This window comes from Lonchura striata, chromosome 11 (genome assembly GCF_046129695.1).
Source record: "Lonchura striata isolate bLonStr1 chromosome 11, bLonStr1.mat, whole genome shotgun sequence".
NCBI lineage: Eukaryota > Metazoa > Chordata > Aves > Passeriformes > Estrildidae > Lonchura > Lonchura striata.
Genome location: NC_134613.1, coordinates 11084272 through 11105868, shown reverse-complemented (window position 1 = coordinate 11105868; position 21597 = coordinate 11084272). Strand labels below are relative to the sequence as shown.

The window sequence follows — 21597 nt, the reverse complement described above, 5'->3', positions numbered from 1 at the left end:
TAAAGTTCTACCATGTTCTAGGGTAGGCTGAAATTTAGCCCTACAAAAGAAAACTTGCTCTTGATGTAGCATAAAGTGAGTGACTGAAACTGCAGTGACAATTTTTTTCTTGGGGAACCTTCTGATACTGCTAAGCCAGACAAAGTCAAATAAATACAGGTAGTGCCAAAATGTACCTAAAAATCTAATTTTCTCTTTTAAATAAGGTATGATAAATATTTTATCAACTCAGTTTTTATTAAAATACCGAACAGTGGAAAATTACTCTCCAAAATGGACAGAAGTTCCTTGATCTTCTTTAGTTCAATGTAGGTTCTGTAACTTAAATGTAATACAGACCTAATTTATCATCTAATTATTTGACTGACAGAAGCTTGTCTGTTAGAAATAAACTTATATTAAGAAAATGAAAAAAATTTGTCTGTACATTTCATCCTCACTTGGTGAAACAAGCTTGCAGATCAGTTTTGGCTTGTAAAGTGAGTCAGCTAAAGAATGTCTTGGATTAACCTTAATTTTGTTACATCAGAGTAATTGGCTCCAACAGAAGGCATCCAGTTGTGGTCTTGCCCAGTCCCCAAAGAGCGCCCTTTGACATCATTTGCAATTGCAGGAACTCGGCGTGACTTAGGATGGAGTCCTGAAATAGGTGCAGGGCAGGGGCTGGCACATCTGGCTGTGGTGCAGGCTCAGGGCTTTATTAGTGATGACTGCATTGCAGTAATGCCCCCCAAGTATAAGGGGTAATTCTGCTTCAATAACCAGTTAATTTCAAACTCTTATTTACTGTTAGGTTGGCATTCTTTTTAAATAGTAAGTAGGAGAGCAGAAGATTTGACACACGACCTGAACTGGAAGATCCAGCCTTCATTCTGGATTTAAATACTGCTTTACTTGAAATGACATCCAGTAAATTTTAAGAAAATAATGAGTATTGGGCTAACATAGTGAGAAATGTCAACATTGATAATGATGATTACCTATTTTTGAAGCTTTGTTTGACATAGGGTCAAGAAATGTTCGCTGGAATTCAGCACTAAATGAAACTTCCTTGTTGAAGGAGGGTGGGATCTTTGCACAAAACATTTTTGCTCTTTAAAAAAAAGTAGGAAAAAAAATAAATTTAATTTCCCTTGAAGATGATGATCTTGGCAGAAGGAGCTAGGAAATGAGTAATTTAACTCCTTTTTATGTAATTAGTGTAACCAGGCATGGTTTTATTTTAACATTTGCTTAATTTTTGAGCCAGATTTATTTTACAACTCTAGTTGACTTCATTTCCTGCTTGCCCTGAATAGTCTTGTTTTCTTTTTAGCTGGGCTGGCCATTAGACTTATTCAAATAGATTTTTAATATCTCAAACTCATCAAATATTTGCTAACTGGCCTTTGAAGTTGATTTGTATTTTATTTCATGTATTATTGAAAAGTTAAGAAGTAATACTTTTTGTTCTTATTCAAGCTGCTTTTTATTTGTCATTATAGTACAATGGAAAAAGAACAGCCTGAACTGATTAAAAATAAATAAATAAAAGGCGTGGAAACTCAGTTAAGGATGAAACTCAATCTTTAAGTCAGAGGGTTTTTTCAGGTATAACAGGAATCTAAGAAAATTGGTGATCTTCTTTGTGCCCTGTGCCTGCTCCAGTAGAAGCACGAAAGGGCAGTTAAGCAGCTTTGCCAGCACCAACCTCTGCTCTTGCTCAAACCCTTCCGGAGTTGCTATTTCCCTGCAGAGATTATGCTCCCACTGAACAACTCTGAGCTGTCTGAAATGTAAAATTCTTGATTACAAAGCTCTTTTCATTGCCTTAATTATGCACACCTTGACTAAAATGGTTTTAATGATCATAGCCAAACTGACCAGCTAGAAGTGCTTGAAAAGTTCAAACACTCAGACCAAGAGTGGTATTTTTTGTTTTCCAGTTCTCAAAAGCTTTCTATGCTAAGTGCTCAAAATGAATAATCGAACTAAAGTGTGAGATGCAGAACCAATATTAACAGGACAGTGATGTCCTTTCCCCACATGTCACTCTTAGTTCTCCTACATGCAGTTGTGTATCATCACTGCCCGTGATTTGTCTAGTTTTTATTTAGTTGCCTAAAATATTTAACTGGTTTTCTGGTTTCAGATCCCAAATGTTGCCACTTAAATCAACTGAAATATGTTCGGGCCTCAGGTTTGGAGTTTTTTTTTTATTTGCAAGTGTCCATGGGGCTGCAGATTGTCCTGTGTACAAGTCTTGAAATGCATAAAAATGAATATAGTTGACCTGGTAAATTACAGCAATGTACAGTCTTGTAACAGGACTATTGTTTTTCTCAACCTGCGGTTACTGAGGGGTAAGATTTTTGTGATTGCACTGGATGCCAGACCGGTGTTGGGCTGGCATTGTGTGGAGGGAGCAGGCAAAGGGCAGTGATGGGAACGCGTTGGTACCGAGCGAGGTGCCTGCACAGCGGGTCCCGAGCGCGGTGCCTGCGCCGGTCACCGCTCCCAGCGGGTCCCGAGCGCGGTGCCTGCCCCGGTCACCGCTCCCGGAGATCCCGAGCGCGGTGCCTGCCCCGGTCACCGCTCCCAGCGGATCCCGAGCGCGGTGCCTGCGCCGGTCACCGCTCCCAGCGGATCCCGAGCGCGGTGCCTGCCCTGGTCACCGCTCCCGGAGATCCCGAGCGCGGTGCCTGCCCCGGTCACCGCTCCCAGCGGATCCCGAGCGCGGTGCCTGCGCCGGTCACCGCTCCCAGCGGATCCCGAGCGCGGTGCCTGCGCTGGTCACCGCTCCCGGAGATCCCGAGCGCGGTGCCTGCGCCGGTCACCGCTCCCAGCGGATCCCGAGCGCGGTGCCTGCCCCGGTCACCGCTCCCGGAGATCCCGAGCGCGGTGCCTGCGCTGGTCACCGCTCCCAGCGGATCCCGAGCGCGGTGCCTGCGCTGGTCGCTCCTCACCCCGTGCTCTCCCGCACACTGTGTGCTCTGCCTGCCTGCGGTGTGGCAGATCCCGGCCTTCCGTTTGTCTCCCATTTTGTGTGGCTGGGAAGCTTCGAGCTTTGCTAGGGAGGAGAGACCGTGGAAACAAGGCTGGATTAGTGCCGGGGAGAATGAATTGACTCGGAGTTGGTTTTCTTTCGGGCTGAGCTGCCGCGAGTGCCGCGGGCCGGTGCTTCGGCACAGCCGCGCTGCCGGCCGGGGCAGCTGTATGGAAATGGGAGCGCTCGGGAGCCGCGATCCCCGCACCGGGCACCGCGGGACCCGCGGAGCTCGCTGCCCCCGGAGCTGGCCCTTGGCGCTAGGAAAGCGCCCGACTGGGAATCGCTTACAAATGATAGCGATAAAACACGTCGAGAGCTCGTTTGTTCCGAGCGCCGCGGAGCTGATGGCCCCGGACGCCTTTCAGAAGACTTAAAGGAAGGCCGAGGTTGTGCTCCATTGAAATGCAAATGGGAGAGCCTTTCTCTATGCAGTGCGAGTCTGGGGAAAGGAAAGCAAACTAAATTTTCGGAACTCGGTGTTTAACAGACTTGAATCTTTGGTAGCTTGAAGTAGCCAGCGATCAGTTGTCACTGTAGCAGACAGAGCTTTTAGCCTCTGCACGGGATGCAGTGACTTTCAGGAAGTCATGTTGTTTGAGGTTTTTTGTTTGCCAGATTGGATTTTCTGGTATATTACAGATCACAGATAAAAATCACTGTTATGGTCAGTTTTGTAACATTTTCACTCTTAAGATTTCTGTGTAAATCCTGTTAATCTAAATTGTATGCTTTTAATTTGTACACCTTGGTTTCAAAGGTTTGGAACATGGACATGAATTCAAATTTTATTTCTCATCTATTTTTCTGCCTTTATCAGAACTGATTTGCTAATCTCTTGCCTTTAGATTAGCTCTAGATTTGAAAGTTGCCAGGGTTCTGCCAGGTGCTGTGATTGTACAGAGCTTTAAGAAATTTTTGTCTTTTTTAAGAAGTAGATTTTGGAGCAAACCCGGCCCTGAAACTATTAATAGTCTGTAGCTTGCATAAAAGCACCCTCAAGTGTTAGGACTAAGCATGACCAGAAGAAGAAAATAAAACACACAACCTGCAAGGCAGAATTAGGAGAAGACTCAGTTTTGGAAAGTTCAGAGTGAAAATGAGCTTCATGTTCCAGTTGTAAAGAGTCTCTTAGGCTGAAAGACCCGGGCTCAGCTCCTTCCTCCCAGCGAGTTCATGACTCTTGCAGGAGCTTGCAGCACCGACTGTATCCAGAGTAGAACTTCTCACAAACAAAGCCTATTACACGCAGAGGAAGATAAAATATACTTGAAATAGCAACAGATATTCCACAGTATACAAGAGGAGATTTTCTACAGAACAATGGATACAAATAGCAGCCCAGAATGACCTGATATTAGTTGTGGGTTGTTGGGGAAGGGGGGGTTCCCTTTCTTTTTTTGTTCCTGTGCATTAGCTTACAGGAACAAGTGTATATTAAACAAAGGATAAACTTGCATAAGGGTATTTATCTCTCTCTGGGTAAAACCCATACTAAGACATGAAAGGTAAAAGCTGCATTAATTACTCAAGAGGGATTCAAAGCTCAGCAGTTTACTAGGATTGAAGGATTTATTGAAAAACAGTGGTTCTCATGTGTAACTCCAGGCAATAAACCTATTTAATTAAAGGCTTAATCTTCTAGTTGACATGTTTGCTACTGTTCCAATAAAAAGCTTCATCTGTAGCCAGTTTTTGTAACTATATAAATAATAGTAGAATCCCTCATCTTTGTTCATTTTTAACTGTTTAATTGTATTATGTTGGTTATATTATAAATGTTTAAGGACTTTTGTGCCTTTATAAATCAAAAGCTTTAAATGGAAATTATTTAAATATAGGCAGTGTATCTTTACTTCTTTTTTCTTGAACAAATATTTTTTAATAGAAGTTGATGACGGTATTCTGTATTGAGCAGCAGTTTTTTAACAAGCTGTTTCCTCAGGTTAGGTATGCACACTCAAAGCTGTCTCACATAATTATCATTAATTCAAGTGTATGCAAAATTACAATTTTTCAAGACTTTTCATCTCAATGCTTGCTGCTCAGAAATTAAATAATGATGTATTAGGAAAGAATAGATGAGAAAATAGGTGGTAAGAATAGTTAGATACTTGGATTATTTTATTCCAAACAAGGTTGGTCACTGCTAGAGACATGGCCCAGTCCAGTAAGGTGTATTCAAGTGTTTCAGTGTAACAGCATCTATCAGCTAAATCTTTGCTTTACTCAGCAAGAATTTTAACTTGGGTCTCTAATCCAGCAAATACTTTCAGTGTTATAAACTTCCGTTTTCGGGCTGTTTCTTTGAATCACATCTTTAATAAAAATCTTTGCTTTGCTTTGCTTTAGGTTGGGACTCACCGGGAAGAAGGTGTCAGCCTCAACAGCAACCATTCAGTTCTTCCCAGTACAGTCTCTGCTCAGAGCACAGAACTAAATCATAAAACACAAGACAGCTACAGAGGTAACTTTCCAGGCATAAATGCTGGACAGAGTCTGCAGTAGTTCAGAGCCAGTGAGGCTGTAGATCTTGGTAAAATGTCATCAGTGCAAGGGATAGGGGCATAGAGAATGTTGAAAAATAAAAATTAATAACAAGTCCAATATACCACCACTGTTAGGGATTCCTGCAACAATTTTGAAGGGATCCCTCAATTATCCCAGTATAATTTCAAGAGAAGGCTGCATTACAGCCATGTTCCTCCAGCTTAAGGGGCCACGATGCACTTGCAGAGCTGCAGCCATTTTACCAGCCAGGAGAGCTGTGGAGTGGGCTGAGACCAGAGTTCGGCACAGCCAGTGGAAGGAGGTCATTCCACACCCATGTTTACAGTTCCTTCCATTTTTAACTGAAGAAGTAACTGCAGAAAACAGAAGTCAGCTCCTTTATTAGCATGCTAGCTCCATTTAGGGGGTGTTGCACATTCAGCCTAAACCCAAGCCTCGATGTCAGTGCAGCTCTGCCCTTAAATTTGCGGCCCAGACATCAGGTGCACATTTCCTTACTTCACTCAATGTCCTTTTGTCTTAAACAGTGTTTTCCTTAGACTAAGCTGTTACCAATCAAGCTGCTCTGTGAACTGTGATTGCTTTATAACCCGTGACACATGTCCAAGTACAGCAGTGTTACCAGGATTTCTTGTTTCTGTTAGCTCTTCCTGTTGTCTCACCAGACTCGTGCTCGGCTCTGGCCCTTCACTGCCATTCTCTGCCGAGGTCCTGTGCAGTGTTTCAGTGCTGTGACACTCACCCTGCTCTCTGGTTGCTTGCAGCACTGTCAGGTGGCTTACAGAGCCAGTCTGTGGCTATAGGTCCAACAGAAATCAAGTCTGAACATAAGGAGAAGGATGAAAATATCCATGAACCCCCCTCATCAGATGACATGAAATCAGATGATGAGTCCTCCCAGAAGGATATCAAGGTCTCCTCCAGAGGCAGAACAAGGTGTGTTGCTGACATAACGTGGAGAATTCTGTGCTTTTATAATGCTCAGTAGCACGTTGTCCTTACATTTGATAAATTTATTGCAAGGCTTTTGTGTTACTGCAATGCATACATCAATAGGCAGCTGAAAGGGAGAAAAAGTTTATAGTATCTGTATTTATTTAAATACAAGGTAGAGGATTTGCTGGGAAAATCATCTGTCAAGTGTGCATTTCCTTATGCGAGTGCCATCCTAACATCTGCCTGTGCATGTAAGCAGCAAAAGACTGAGGGCCCTGCCCAGCACAGAGGGACAATGTCAGAAATTAGTGATACTTTGTACCCTGGCCGAGGCTGCCCTTCTAGATGTGAGTCTGTGGCAGTGAACTCCAGCTCCTGACCTGGAGCCTGGGGTGAAACACTGTGGCTAAATATCTTCTTGAAACTCTTTGTCCCCTCCCAAGCCACAGACACAAAACTGGAGCTGATACTGGGTAAATGCCTCTGGATCTGCCTGATAGACCTCATACAAGCATTAAAATTTGAGATAACAGTAAACAATCAGAATTTTGCAACCACAGGCAGCATAATCTGTATTAAGATATGTTCAGTGGCATTTAGTGTGTTAGTTTTAGTAGAACAGAGGTTTTGCACAGTTTTAGACTGAATTGGGTGAACCTGTATTAAAAAAGGTTATGCAACTTGATATCATTTGAGGTAGTTCAGGAATTTTAAATATAACTGTTTAGCTCTACACTGAGCAGTAGAAGAAAAAATAGTTCTAGAATTAGCCGGTGTGGTCTTTAACAAAAGTAAAACTCTTAAATAAGCATCTGAAATTGAAGCTTTCTTGAATGTGTTTTTATATAAGCTGATGCATTGGAAAATAGCAAAAACTTCGTTGGAAATTACTTTATTCTTCATCTATTTGGAGTCAGCACCAGGATCACTTGTTTGAAATACCAGTGAAATTTCAATATCCATTTCCTTTCTTGTTTTTTTTGCAGCAGTACTAATGAAGATGAGGATTTAAACCCGGAGCAGAAAATAGAACGAGAAAAGGAGAGGAGAATGGCGAACAACGCCCGGGAGCGTTTGCGCGTGCGAGACATCAACGAGGCGTTCAAGGAGCTGGGCCGCATGTGCCAGCTGCACCTGAAGAGCGAGAAGCCGCAGACGAAGCTGCTGATCCTCCACCAGGCTGTGGCAGTGATCCTCAGCCTGGAGCAGCAAGTGAGAGGTCAGTGGCCCCGGGGCTGCCTGTGGCAGCTTTGTCCATGGAGCAGCGTGGGGCTCTTGAAACCCGCTCAGCCGGATACGTGAGCTGCTGCAAGTGTGTTTGCTGTTCTGTAATGATGCTGAAGTTCTTTAGAAAAAGCAAAGAATCACTTAAAAAAAAAAGGGGGGGGGGGAGGAACAGAGTATAAGGTTTATAATTTGACCTTTCTTTTTCTTGTTAAATTAGTCATCTCTTCACTTAAGTTTCAAGGTAAATTAAAATATTGATACAGCTTGCTTTAAATTGTAACAAGCACTTATTTATTAGTAGAAAAGATTTAGTGACAATAAGAGGTCTGTTTTAGGATGAACTTTGCGTAATTGAAATATTAAAATGCAGTGAATTTACTTGTGTTTTTATAAGTTTTTGCATAAACATATTGGGGAGGTATGAGGCTTCTACTCTAATTGAATCAGAGCTCGGTTTACATAAATCTTCTTTCTCTGATCCCTTCAAATTTTTCCAAGAAAGAAACAATAGGCTTGCTGGTAGGTCCATAAGGGAAACTACTTTTTGTCATTCATTCTCATAAGGAGAGATAGTTCTAGGAATTACGTTTGGTTCATCAACTCTTCTGTTCTTGTGAGTTGGTGAAACCACAGTTGACTTTAAATCTCCATGTCTACTTTTGCCAAAGACATGTTGAAGTTCTGGGGCACCTTTCTCTAAATTTTTGGTCAGCCCTGAGTCAGACTGGATGGTGGCTGCGAGTCCCAACAGAAATAGTCTCCTTCTGTGGAGGTGGCACTTCCCAAATGAGTGTCCTTGTGTTTTGCTGTTTGGGACTCAGCAGCAGCCATCTTCCTTAGTGTCTCACTGATGGAAGTGCATCAGTGAAAAGTCTGAGATGTGGATATGTCAGTGATTGTGTTTGCTCAGTGCACTACATCTTTGAATCACTGGTGTCACTGAGTGGTAACAATGTTTTATTTTTGCATACCTCATTTTTACTTCCTATTTCTCATTCGTTGTTTGCATTTTGAACAGAAGACCCAAGCAAAAGTTAGAAGTTTATTGAAAGGGGCTAAATAACTGACTGAACACAAACCTATGTCCTTCATGGAGTAAGGATAAGATGCTGTGTTTTGAGGCACTTTTAATGATCCACTTGTCAGTAAAGAAACACACTGTGTCCAGCCAGAGCTCTTCCAAGGCACAGAGCAACTGTTCTGCAGATGAGACAGCAGCTGGGGCCATTGTAAAACCCAGTTTAGCATCTCTGAGACTGAGATCCAGGCACTGTTTTGGTCTGAAAATAGTTGCTGTGGTCTAGAAGATAAGGTTGAGTATTATGAAGTCAGAGGGGTATTCATCAAGCATGGGTTTTGGTGTTTAAAAAGCATCAAGTCTATCTCCCTGCTCTCACAGATCCTGTAATTCACAGGAAGCTCCATGTTAATAAAATCATTCTGCCCCGGTCGGAGGACTTCCGACGCTGGTGTCTGTGGTAGAAAACTTCAGTGCTAACAGCTAACCTGGCCCCACTGTGCAGGCAGGGTAAATGGAGAGCTTCCCTCCCTCCCTCCCTCCCGCTCCCTGCGCTCCTCGGGCCGGAGGGGCCTCCTGGAGAGAGGCCCTGGCTCCCGCTGGTCCTGCCCGCCCCCCTTTGCACCTGCTCCTGCGGGTGAGTGACCAGAGCTTTGTGTGACACCCACAGGAGCTTGCACAGTGCTTTCTGTAATTGCATAAACAATTTCCTCTCTCTGCTGGGAAAGAATCATTTTGTGATTGGTGCTATTCAAAATGAACCATTTCAGATTTCAGCTCTCACTGTAGGCCAGGGGTTTTTATCTCCATTTCCTAAATGACTGTAAATTAACTTCCTTTCAAAGTTTCCACGTAATTAAATCTTTAAAACTTCAAGGCAAGCCACATTTAGACAAAGAAAACTGTGATTAAGGAAAGTTAGCAGTTTTGGGGTTTTTTTTCCGGTAGACTCTTTGGGAGTGCTCATCCTTAAGAAAATGCAGTAGGAGGCTGCTGATAATGACTTTGGTGACAGCAGAACTATCAAGTCCATCCAAAATAGTCTCTGTCAGATGAGCTAAAATGCACAGGGGTCAGTAAACTGCAGTTACTAGAGGGGTGCCTGTGCAGTGTAAGAAAAGGGCTTGTGCTGTCTGTTCAGTTTTGGCAGACTTCTTGCAGTTATAATTGTATCTGCCATCTCCAACTGCAAAACAGAATGTACTGACAGCTAGAAAATACCTTAAAATGTTGATTAAATTCCACAGTGGAATATATTACATGTTTTTTGTGTGTCTTTTGGACCCCTGTGATTGACATCTTCTGTATTTGATTCATGAAAAGCCATTTTGAAGAACAGAAACAGTTGACTCTTAGAAACTGTCATTATTTGGAAATGAGATCCAAATCTACGTCTATTGAAGCTGAGTGGGGAAGTGGAAACACACCGATGAAAATACCTTGATAGCTGGTCCACAGCTGGTTATTATAAAGTACTGGCTTTAATGTGAGAGGAAATAGGGTTTGGAAAAAAAATAGTGCTCCTGCTGTATGTGACTGTCATCACAGTCTTTTGATTGAACCAAGATGGGCACAAGGTGATTTCACAGATTGAGGCTGATGAGAACTATCCATTCAGGGTGTGCTGCCTCCCCTGCCCTAACAGCTGGCTAATACTTACTGGGAAGAAAGAAGCAGCAACATTACTAAAACTAGTGTGATGTCAGCAAGGTTGGTAAGACTTCAGCCTAACAACAAAATGGATACATTCAATTTTATTATATTGTAAATCACAGACAGTTCTCATTTACCATTTAAGTGTCTTATGCTGATAAAGGAGGTGCTTTTTAAAAGTTTCTGAAGGTGTAAGTAGGCTGCTAAAAGCATTTGGGTTTGGCTTTTTGTCTCTGGGTTTTTTAAATACCAGTTTAGGAGCTGTCTGGCAGGACTTTCAGTAGTGATTGTCTGCAGCTTTGGACACCTGTGGGTGAGCAGGGGGTGTCAGCAGCTGAAGAGGGAAGCTGCAGAGCTATTTTTACTCCAGGGTTCTTGTATCAATATTGCCCGTGGTTGTCAGCATTTGGGATATTAAGAACTCTGATTCCTGTGTTACAGAACGAAACCTAAACCCTAAAGCAGCCTGCCTTAAGAGAAGGGAAGAAGAAAAAGTTTCTGCCGTATCGGCAGAGCCACCAACACCACACCCAGGAAGCCACCCTGGCCTGAGTGAAACTACCAACCCTATGGGTCATATGTGAACACCAGCCAGGTACGTCAGGGGATGGCTCCTGCTGCTTTGCGTGGGACAAAGTGGGGGAGGCACCTGGATATGGTGGGGTTTAGTTCCTGAGCTGCCAGCAGCACCAAACTTCTCTGTGCTTTCACATCTCTCAGCAGAAGCAGAACGCTGCAGATTTGTTTGGGTTTATAATAAAACCCCAAGAAATTGTCGTCAGTCTCTATTTTCATGCCTTGTTGCCAATGGCTACATCTCTTGGCTCAGGTGGCCTTCTTGGCATGACATCAGAGGAACAGTGAACAGCTTGCTAGATAAGCCAAGCTTATTAGAGATGAATTATGCATCTTTAAATGGTCTAAATATTACATCAGTTGATTTAAAAATCCAGGTATTGTTTCCCAATACTGATACAGTTTCAGGGATTCCACATCCCAGAGAGATTTGCTCTCTGGCTCAAGGCCAGTCATTCTAACTCCTTTTTTTTAGCCTAACAGAGACTGGTAACTGTCTTAAGTCACAATCTGTATAGGTGAAGATAGTTAAATTTTAAAAGTTATGTTTGCAGCTTTGCAAGGTAGCTCAGTATGTAACATCTCATTCAAACACACTCATGGGGAAGCCCTACAGGAATTTTGGGTTTATTCATGTTATTAGTTGGTTTTCTAAATAGTTGAGAAACCTTGGTTTTAAAAGGAAAAAAACTGAGTATTCCAGTAGAGCTGTTGCCACTTTCAAAAAGAATAAAAAATTGGGTTCAGTGTCCTTGTTTTAATACAGAACTTTTCTGAATTTTATGTTTTGGGAAGTTGTTTCTTGTTGTGTATATTCTAATTCTTAATGCTTTGAATTTCTCTAATTTCTTTTATTTCATACAAGAACAATTGGCTACTTTGGAAGTGTCAGATAATTTTTCATTTACAGCCAACTTAGTCTGTTCTTTCCATATAAATATGAAAGAACCACTTTGGTGTCTTTGCTTTTTTTAATATCAGTAACTTTGTGGGTTGACTGAAGTGTACCGTTGACAGAAAGGGCTGTACAGGAACATCACAATTTACCTTCAGGAGGGAGTGAACTTGGCACTGCTTGATTTGAAGAGCAAAGCCACACACAGACTGAAGGTCTGAGATATGCAGATTATTCTTTCTCCCTTATCCAGAGAGGCCCAGCAAAAGGTTCTTTAGAGTAATCTCTTCAATACATCACGTTCAAGAATGTGGGATTGGGATGGAATGGGGGATTTCAGAGGCTTTCAATGTGATCTTCTTTTGCACCTAAATGACTGAAAATGCCACCAAATCCAGTTCAAATTAGGTCTCTAGTGTTGATACTAAGCTTTTTAATTTTTTTTTTTTCCTAATAACCTCTTTCTTCTAAACGTCTTTCTAGAATTCCAGAATTATTGGTAGGATACACAGAAGGTGACCTTTCTTCACAAGGACACAGACAACTAACATTATATGAAGACACAAACCTGACAGGAGAAAACACTTGAAGCAAGAAACCCAAATGCAATCTTATGATCAAAGCTACTGGTCAACACCTGCATCAGGAGTGAAGATACAAGATCTTCAGACAGAATTTCAGCCCATGAGATACTCTGAACATATCATTATGTTGCAAGCAGTGTGTCGCTTCTGCACAATCAGAGACTGTTGTGATCTCTCCACTCATTGTGGAAGTTGCCTTGTGCCTAAACTGAATTGACAAATGCATTGTAACTACAAATTTTATTTATTGTTATGGAACTGTAAAGGTCTACATATAAAGGGAAAAGTTAACATGTTAAAAGCTGATAAAATTTCAGCTGAATGCCAGCATTTACTAAAGCTGTTCACATTCAGAGAACAAAGCAGTGACAACCGTCGACCCGTAGCATTCCCAGCATACCTATTAGTGTCTTAAAAAAGGAAGGGAAAAGTCTTTTGTTGTCCTTTCCTCTCCTTTTGCCATATGACTAGTGTTTTCCATGCAATAGGAAACTATTCCTTGGTATAGCTTTTTTATGTTATTTTTGATCTCTGGTAATCTGAACAGTTATGGTCACAGTTCCCCTTCCATACTGAGCTCTGTGCCTCAAACCACTTAGAGGCCTCATGAAGGCTACAGGCTGGAGCAATACTGTGACCATAACATTTCTTGGATTTAAAAAGTGATTTTTATTTTCCCTCAGACTTTCCTCAAACATTTTTTTTTTCTAATTATAAACAAAACCTTTTTAGGCTTCTAGGCTTCATAGTAAAGCTTGTAACGTGAAGTGTAAATTGGGTGGGGAGAATCTACTTTGTTAGAGTTGCTTTGTTTTCCGAGCAGTAAGTACTACATATAGTACATGTAAAGTGTTAGCTGTATGTAAGCACAAAATGCATTAAAATACAAAGGAGATTTTTTTTTTTTTCAGGCTGTAACTTTGGTGAATAGTAAAATCCTAAATTCACCGTGGCAGGTAGTGTGATGATACAACCACCAGCAAGGTGGGCTTATTACTTAATGGAATCTTAAGAGCAATGGTCACCAGTTTTTCCTTCCTGTACACGTTAACTATCATGTCATGTTGTATGGCTTGTCAGTGGAGAAAAAGTAGTGTGAATCAAATGCAAATACCCCCGTCCCAAGCCATATTAGCATTAAACCTTTAAATGTTTCTCCACCAGAATAGTGTCCATAAGTATTCCTTTGTCACAGATGTGTTGAAATGGTTAAAATCCCTTTGAACTTCCATGGAAACTGTCTTCCACTGCAATGACCATGGGAGGAAATTTCCTAAGCCAAGGTTGTCTGAGCTATTGTTTATATAGTGCATCTTTCATCACTGGCAATTGGTTCACACAGAAAACAGGAACAAAACTATAATTTTTATGAAGTCATTTAATTTGAAAGAACAAAAGATTGATTGATAAAATAAACTAATGAATTTAAGCTCATGTTTTGGATGGTTCCTAACAAAACAGTTTGTGGAATTAGTGGACTCATTTCTATTATTTTAATTTGCATATATCATCAAATAACACCTGATTATATCTGTGGCCTTGTTCTTCATTTCAGTGTTTATCAGCTAAACGGAATTTGTTGCTTATGACGTGTGAAAGTGATCACGTGCCACTGCCTGGCCTTTTTCCTTCTAAGCTTGTTGTCTTTTTGGCTATATTAGACTTTGCAGTATGCCCAGAAGCTTTCCTTCATAAAATAGAAAGAAAAAAACATTTGGCTTATTTTTCACTGTAGCTAGTCTTTTATACAATAATCTTGTAAGAAAATTTCTTGAATTCTAAATATTACTCTTTCTAGATTTTTGAAATCAAAAAAAGTTTTCAGTAAAAAGTTTCTTACTTTATTTTACTATATTAGGTAGTAAAAATGTAGGGTTATTTACCATAACCTGTTCATTAATATCAGAAATTTACAATAGCATTGTAAGACCATAGTAGGGTTCTAGCATACCGTGTAGTACCTATGGAGTATTGTAAGAGCTAATTGTCCGAGATGAATTGCTTCTCATCTTGTTCTCCAGTTTCCATTGTTGGTTTATTGCAGATTTGTACCCTGTGTCAAATTTCAAGGTATTGCTGATAAACCTTTCCAACCAGCAGCAAGAAGTTCAAAAAATTTCTGTCAATGTAACAGAAAACACTATGTATATAACATTTATGTAGCAATAAATGTGCCATCTTTTTTTAACATGGTAAATCAGTGAGTTTTTTAAATTTCTCTCTCCTCATAGGCAACGTGTTGCTTGAAAAACAGTGGCAAAACTCTCTTCTGCCTTTATCGGAACAAAGCCTGACATGTTTTTAAGGAGCAGAGCATGCTGCAGGCACAAGAAGTGTTGCTGCTCCTGTGAAGCCAGGCCAGAAGTGTCCAGTCAGTGCCCGAGGAGCAGCAGTGCCTGAGCTGCGTTTGCTGCTGCAGAGCAGGAAGGGGATTGCACAGGCAGACAGCAAAGCAGGAGCAGCTGATCCCACAGGCACAGCCTCTTGTACAGCTCACTCCTGTCTCTGCCTGTCCTGAAGACAGGCTGCCTAGATCTGAGCCCCTTTGTGCAGGAAGTTCAGTGCAAAGTTACTTCTGAGCTGATTGGTGCAGCTGTGTAGGTTTTGTGGCACTTCAGGGGGGGAAAGTCTGCAGTTCAAGCACATCAAAGATCCCAGCTCTGTCTGTGTGCAGTGCTGATGTTTGAATGAGGGCTGTCAGCACAGCTGCTGTGCTCAGCACTGCTTCCAGCTCCTGAGTCTGTCCCTGGTAACCTCAGAGGTGCAGAGCGCAGGTCAAGCACGTGTTTGCTGCAGAGACAAATCTCTGCATGGTCTGCCCAAAGGGGAGCTCAGACCTGCCATGCCAGGCTGCCTTTCACAATGGCTTCAGCAGCAGCAGTGGGAGATATGCCCAGTGCCTTTCCCAGCACACATTCCCAATTTGGACTTTACTCCAGTAACAATTCTAACCCAGCCTTTGAACATCCAATACTCCCCTTCTCTTTTCTGAATCAGACTTAAAAGTTTGTCACTTCTTTCAGAGAGAGTAAAAACGGCCATTTGCCCATTCTTATTTTTCTTTTACCACATGCTGTTCTGTTTGCATATACTTTCTGATCACAAGTACTTAATCTTTTTTTTTTTTCTTTCCATGTTTCCTTCTTTCTTTTCCATTTGACTTTTTTTTTGTGTGTGTGTGTAAGAGATGCATGTTTGGATACCTTTGTTAAATTCAGTTCTTCTAGAATTAACATTTGAAATATTGTAGAAAAGTTCTGTAAATCTAAAGCATTGGGAAGATCTTAAAATGGACTTTACCTTTTTTTTCCTCCAGCTATTGCATGGTTGCTGCTAAAAAGATTCTGGATTCTTCATTAAAATTTCCCCAAGAATTAAACATTTTCCCCCAGCATCTGGAAATCATGGCAGACCAAAAGTAAAACGGAACCATGTGTAGAAGACAACCAAGACAGTGGGTGGTAAACTTTGCTGTTTGTTTGTAACACCAATACCTTCTGCATCCTAATACCCCTTGCCTGTGGATACTAAAATGTCCTGTGAAAGGAAGAAACTTTAAAGCTCTTTAAAGCCTGGCAGCAAATCAAGAGCGGGGCTCCAGCAGGGATGAAGGAGCAGGCTGGCAGCTTGCTGCCTGTGCACACAGGCTGTGGCTCCCTGCTCCCGGGCATCCCCCAGCCTGGGCTGCAGGGAGGGAGTCCCCGGGGCAAGGCAGGCCCGGCTCTGCCTTCCTGCTGCTCCTCTGCCCGTGCAAGGGGGTGAAAGTCTCCCAGGCAGGGGAGAGCAGTGCTAAGAGGAGACTGCTGCAATCCTTCCTCCTCTTTCCCTCAGCTCTGAGCTGATAAGTCAGGTGCTATTTGGGGGTTGTTTTGTATTGTTTAGCCTTCATTTGTTTTACTGAAGTTAATCTCTCTGTCAACCTGGATGCCTTGGCAAAACAGGGAGAGTTTATTTCTTGGTGAAGATAACAAATCCACTGCTCAGCTGTTACCCCAAGCATGGTGTGTGCCTGTTCAGTACTTCAGCTGCTCTCTGCAGTCACCTCAGGTTGTTTGTATCAGTCAGAAACTGTCCAGAACAGGCTCTGAAATTGCAAATTGTCTGGCTGTAAACAGAATCCCTTTCAATTCTCTCCTAATCCTGACTTTTAAAATGTTTTGATGCAATTAATAACATCTGTTTAAAAGAACCTGATTAAGGGGGGGGGGGGGGAAACTTATACAAAATTATACCAGCTGAGATAAAAATCTTTCCCCAAATAGTGACTGTAACTTATCCTGGAAAGCAGATCTGTTAGAAGGCCCAGTGGCTGGGCTGAATACTTGGAATTGTGGTTATTTCAGGTGAACTAGAGAAACAGGGATGCCAAGACTGTTTCATTTTCATGAAAGTTCCACTGTAGTTTTAATAGTATCACCTAAACACAGAGAGACAAAAGGAGTTAATTATAAACTATATCAGCCAGAGCAGCAACTGCTGCCAATGGATGAAAAAATAACTTACAATATAACTCAAAGTTCAGTCTGTGTTAGATGTAGAGCCCTGCTAGCCCTAGACTTCAGAAAATGATACAAAATGCAGACCCTATAGCTAGAGCAATTTCTTTCCATCAAAGCACTGAATACCATACAAGATTTTATTTGTTTTGGAAAATTCTATATTTCAGCTCTTAAAAAAAAACATTCAGGAGGAAATTATTCAAAGTAAATGGAAATACAAAATGGGCACAGCAGTCTTGATAACTTAGTAATGTGGATTTTTCTCTCTATTTTTGTGCTGATGTTTTCTCACTGTATCTTGGTATCAAAGGAAGACTTGGAAATGCCAGAACAGGCTGATTTACCAGTTTGCTGGATTACTTCTTTATATACAAGTAAGTTAAATATGCACATTAAATGCACACTCTATCCATGATACAGAAAGGAAAAATAAATACTTGTGATGGTCCAATAGAACTAAAGAAATTTCATTACCTTGAATGTGTGTGTATCAATTATAAAAACAAATTCTCCAAACTTGAAGTTATAAACTCGTCTGTAGAATGAAATATTGGAGGAGCTACAGCTCCACATTTTACTTCCCAGCACCAATAAATAAGCAGAGATGATCAGAATAATTCATTTATCAGAGAAATGGAATTAATCACCAGCCCTAGTTGTGTGTTTAATGGGAAGACAACACATGGCAAATTGTTTGCTGCACAGACAGATCAGGCGCTCCAAACTGCTCCCAAATGACTTTCTCTGCCCACTGAAATAACTACTTTCACAGTCAGGTAAGTTCTTTAGGACATTTGTGGGCTTAATATTTTCTCATGAGCTTTATCTGCTCAGACTGGAACCTGGATGTGCCAGAATGAGAATCCACTTCCCAAAATGCTGAATGGCCACTCTGTGGAAGAAAAATCTCCTGGGTGTAAATATGAAATGACAAGGTAGGGGAAAGTTTTGGATGATGTTTTGAAATTTCAGTTCACACCTGTGAAAGCTAAATAATCAGTATTTCCTTTTCAAGGTGACAAAGAAAGTCTTGCAGATGCACCTCCCATTCTGTTTGTAAATACATAGCAGGAGAGAGCTCCCATCTGAACTCATCTTCTGTGTGCCACAAAGACACAAATGCTAATGCATCTGATTATGAATAGAACAGTTAAAGTTCATTAATCCCTAACACTACCTGACTAATTAAGATAAATGCACACAATATTGGTTTTAAAGTCGATGGGCTCTGCTTCCAGTTTACCCGTTTAAACGGGTAACATTTAATTAAATGTACATTTAATTTGTTTATGTGTCTAATTAATAGCTGAAAATGTAATTAAACATAAAGCTTTTAAAATGCTTATTCATTTCCTAGCTCACAAGAATAGAAAATGTGAGCACCATAAAATGCAAGTACAACAGAGGGTGAGTGCTAAAAATGTAAAGAAAAAAATAGGTAACAGCCTACAGAATCTGAAGGTAGTAACCCAATATAAATTAGTGCCTGTCATTATCTGCAGCCAGCTGTTCGTCATTATCCTGTTATATAGAAGTAGAACAAATGTGTCAATAAAGCACTCATTAAAAAGTGTTTTGGATATAAATGCAGATTCTGCATTTACAGGAGCATCAGGGAAAAGAGTGTGAATGACACCAAAATTGACACGTCAGGCTTTGCCGTCTGTTTTCTGGTGTGGCTGTTTTTCCTATCTGGGATAACTGATGAAAATTAGCTGCACACAGGTTCATTCCCATGTTTCTGTACCCCTGGACTTTTCAGCTGGAAGGCTCTGTAACCTGAGCTGGTTCTGTGTGCTTCCACAGGCCTTTCTGAAGTCCCTACTTTGGCCTTTCCCTGCCCCACCCCATCCCTAACTTCTGTTGCATGAGATAAGGTCTGCAAACTGTGGGCTGTAAGTGGTTTAAAGCTTCTGTTCCTTCCAGGCCCAGTTAAAGCAGCAGCTGCCTCTGCCACAAGGAGCAGGAGCAGCTCTCCAGTGCAGGCAGGCCCAGAGAGCTGGGGTCACTCAGCCTGGAGAAGAGAAGGCTCTGGGGAGATCTTACAGCTCTTTCCAGTGCCTAAAGGGGCCACAGGAAAACTGCATGGGGTTTTTTCAAGGACATGAGACAAAGGGTAATGGGTTTAAACTGGCAGAGGGCAGGTTTAGATCACATATGAGGAAGAAATTCTTCCCTGTGAGGCTGGCTGGGCACTAGCACAGGTTGTCCAGAGAAGCTGTGGCTGCCCCATCCCTGGAAATGCTCAAGGCCAGGCTGGATGGAGCTCTGAGCCACCTGGTGTGGTGGAAGGTGTCCTTTGTCCATAGTAGAGGCGTTGGAAGTCAGTCCCTTCCAACCAAAACCATTCCATGATTCTATGATTGACAATAATATGTTCATTGGGAAAAAACCCCATAATTTATCCCACATTTGGTTTTAATTTATTTCATACTATTTAGTAATATTTTAACTCCATATGGAGTAAGGAGGAAATCTGAAGGAATTTTCATATGAGATCTGAACTGCTACATTATAACCATCCAACTTCTCGGCACATTTGTTAGAGTAATTTTTTCCTCCCTAACCTATTAAAACTCCCTCTGCCCAAGGGCCCTTGATCTCACAAACACATATACACAGTTTATGCATAGGATAGTCCTTCTCATTTCAGTGGGCACACTTCTGTACTTCATACTGGACTTGTATTATTTCTTCACAGGTCATGAGTCTGATGCTTCCAGGTCTTTCTGGGTTTTCCACAGCACACAAGGTAGGAATCTGTGCAGCAAAAGCTTCAATGCTTCTTTTCTGTTAGAGGCCTCAAGACAAAAATACCAATATAGCTTCTTTCTCTACTTCCCTGCAAGGGAGGCAAACCCAGCATTTTGGAGCAGGAGGCTGGGTGTGGAACATACGTACATTGTATCTGTGTCTTTTATAAAGATATTTGGAGACATCTATTTTGCAACAATTGAGAAGAAACTGGGTGGGTGGTGTAGAAGAGGGGAACTGTGAAGACCAAATGTTTAGCTGTAGTCAACTGTAAACAGAGTGATAGTCAGTAAACAGTTCCTCTGAAGAGAGTAATTAATAGGCACATGTGAAGAGATGGAAAAGGAGATGTATCCTTCTTCAGCAGACATCAAAGGGCAGGCTGGACAGTGAGGAATTGCACATACCCCGAGGAGACCACGCAGCTGTATGTACATTCAGCTAGGAAATGTAATGCAGTGCAGTGGGCTAGAGAAAAGAGGAGTGAGGGGTACGACAGGCAGTGAAAAAGGAACAGTACCAAAGGAAGGAGCAACACGTTCTGTGGGCATGGGAGCAGGAGTGGAGAAGCACGGCGGTCTAAGCAGGTCAGCTCTTTCAGCTCAGGGGTCAAGTTGCAGAGAAGTTTTGCAGGATTAGAAAGAGTGATAAGACAGCACAGTAGGTAGCCTCAAAATAAGATAAGGAAACAGAGGAGGAGCCACTGAAATGAATGGTTCTTCACCGTGATTCTCCTGCCTCTTGCTAGATCTGAAAGCAGAACCCAGTGGCAGTTGGCCAGTTTGACAGGGAAGGCGATAAAAATAAATTACATCCTCTGTTTCCAATACAGACTGAGATGTTTCCGAAAGAAGGGGGGAAGGGAACTTATCTGCAGGGAGAAAAGGTACTCACAAGATCCAAAACTCATTGTCTGTTCTCTATAAAGTGGTGTCACGACTGACTCCACTACGTACGTACTTGGCTCCAAAATGGGATTTTGGAACATTCAACCTCTGGGACCAGCTGCTTTCACAAATGTTTCATTGGAAGACAAATACTAGTTCAAAATTAAGGAAATGCTCTTTTCTGTCTCAAAGAGCACACATGAAGCTGGGAAGAACAAATCAGAGAAACTGAGGCCAAGAAGTTCGAAATTCCCAGTGTTCTGGGTGGTCTCTGTTGTTTAATTCTGCTTGTGTCATCGGTGGAGAATGTTTCCCTTCAAAACCTGACTAACACTTGGACAAGATAGATTTTCCCAATGAATTTGACTCACAGTTGAGCAGAATACATGTATGCCAGTAGTGTGGTTTTGGCCTGCTTTTTCAAATCAGGTTTTGTGCCCCAAACAGAGTCTAAGGAAACAGGTTGTCTTCAAATGTCTTGGCACAAGTAGACAGGCATTTTTGCTGTAAAAGCAGCTTTAGCAAGGACAAACAATCTCTCTTGGACACAGCACTACAGGAGTGTCTTTGCACAAAACAAAACCAAAAAACAATGAGAAGGCTGGACCCAGTAGTATCTAAGCTGAAATGTTTGTAGGACCTGTAGTGATCGGATAAGGGGAATGATTTTAAACTAAAAGAGGGTATATTTAGAGTAGATATAAGCAAGAATTATTTTACAATGAGGGTGGTGAAACACTGGAACAGATTGCCCAGATAGGTCAGAGATGCTTCATTCCTGGAAATCTTCAAGGTCAGGTAGGATGGGGTACTGAGCAACCTTATCCAGATGAAGATGTCTCTGCTCACAGCCAGGAGGGTTGGACTAGATGGCCTTTAAAGGTCCTGTCCAATCCAAACTATTCTATGATCCCAAGAAACACCCCTGTTCTCTGGCATGTACTCTCCCTCTGGGTTGTGCTCTGTGCAAAGGGAGGACTGCCCTGCCTTCTCTCATACTTCTGGCTGATGTGTCAGGTGACACATGGAGGG

At 41.8% G+C, this 21597-nt stretch overlaps 1 protein-coding gene across 14 annotated transcripts in view; it reads left to right on the top strand.

Moving 5' to 3' along the window:
* The window catches only part of TCF12 (transcription factor 12), a 160798-nt gene extending 146176 nt beyond the window's left edge, over positions 1 to 14622 (top strand). For 11 of the 14 annotated variants that reach the window (XM_021546320.2, XM_021546319.3, XM_021546324.3 and 8 more), the window contains 5 exons: positions 5378 to 5492; positions 6301 to 6472; positions 7459 to 7691; positions 10812 to 10965; positions 12325 to 14622. In XM_021546320.2, coding sequence (XP_021401995.1) covers positions 5378 to 5492; positions 6301 to 6472; positions 7459 to 7691; positions 10812 to 10954 — 663 coding nt within the window. In that variant the 3' untranslated portion in view covers positions 10955 to 10965; positions 12325 to 14622. The remainder of the gene's footprint in view (positions 1 to 5377; positions 5493 to 6300; positions 6473 to 7458; positions 7692 to 10811; positions 10966 to 12324) is intronic. The other 3 variants (XM_021546325.3, XM_021546322.3, XM_021546330.3) reach the window with 1 other exon arrangement.
* Positions 14623 to 21597: the final 6975 nt, after the last annotated feature.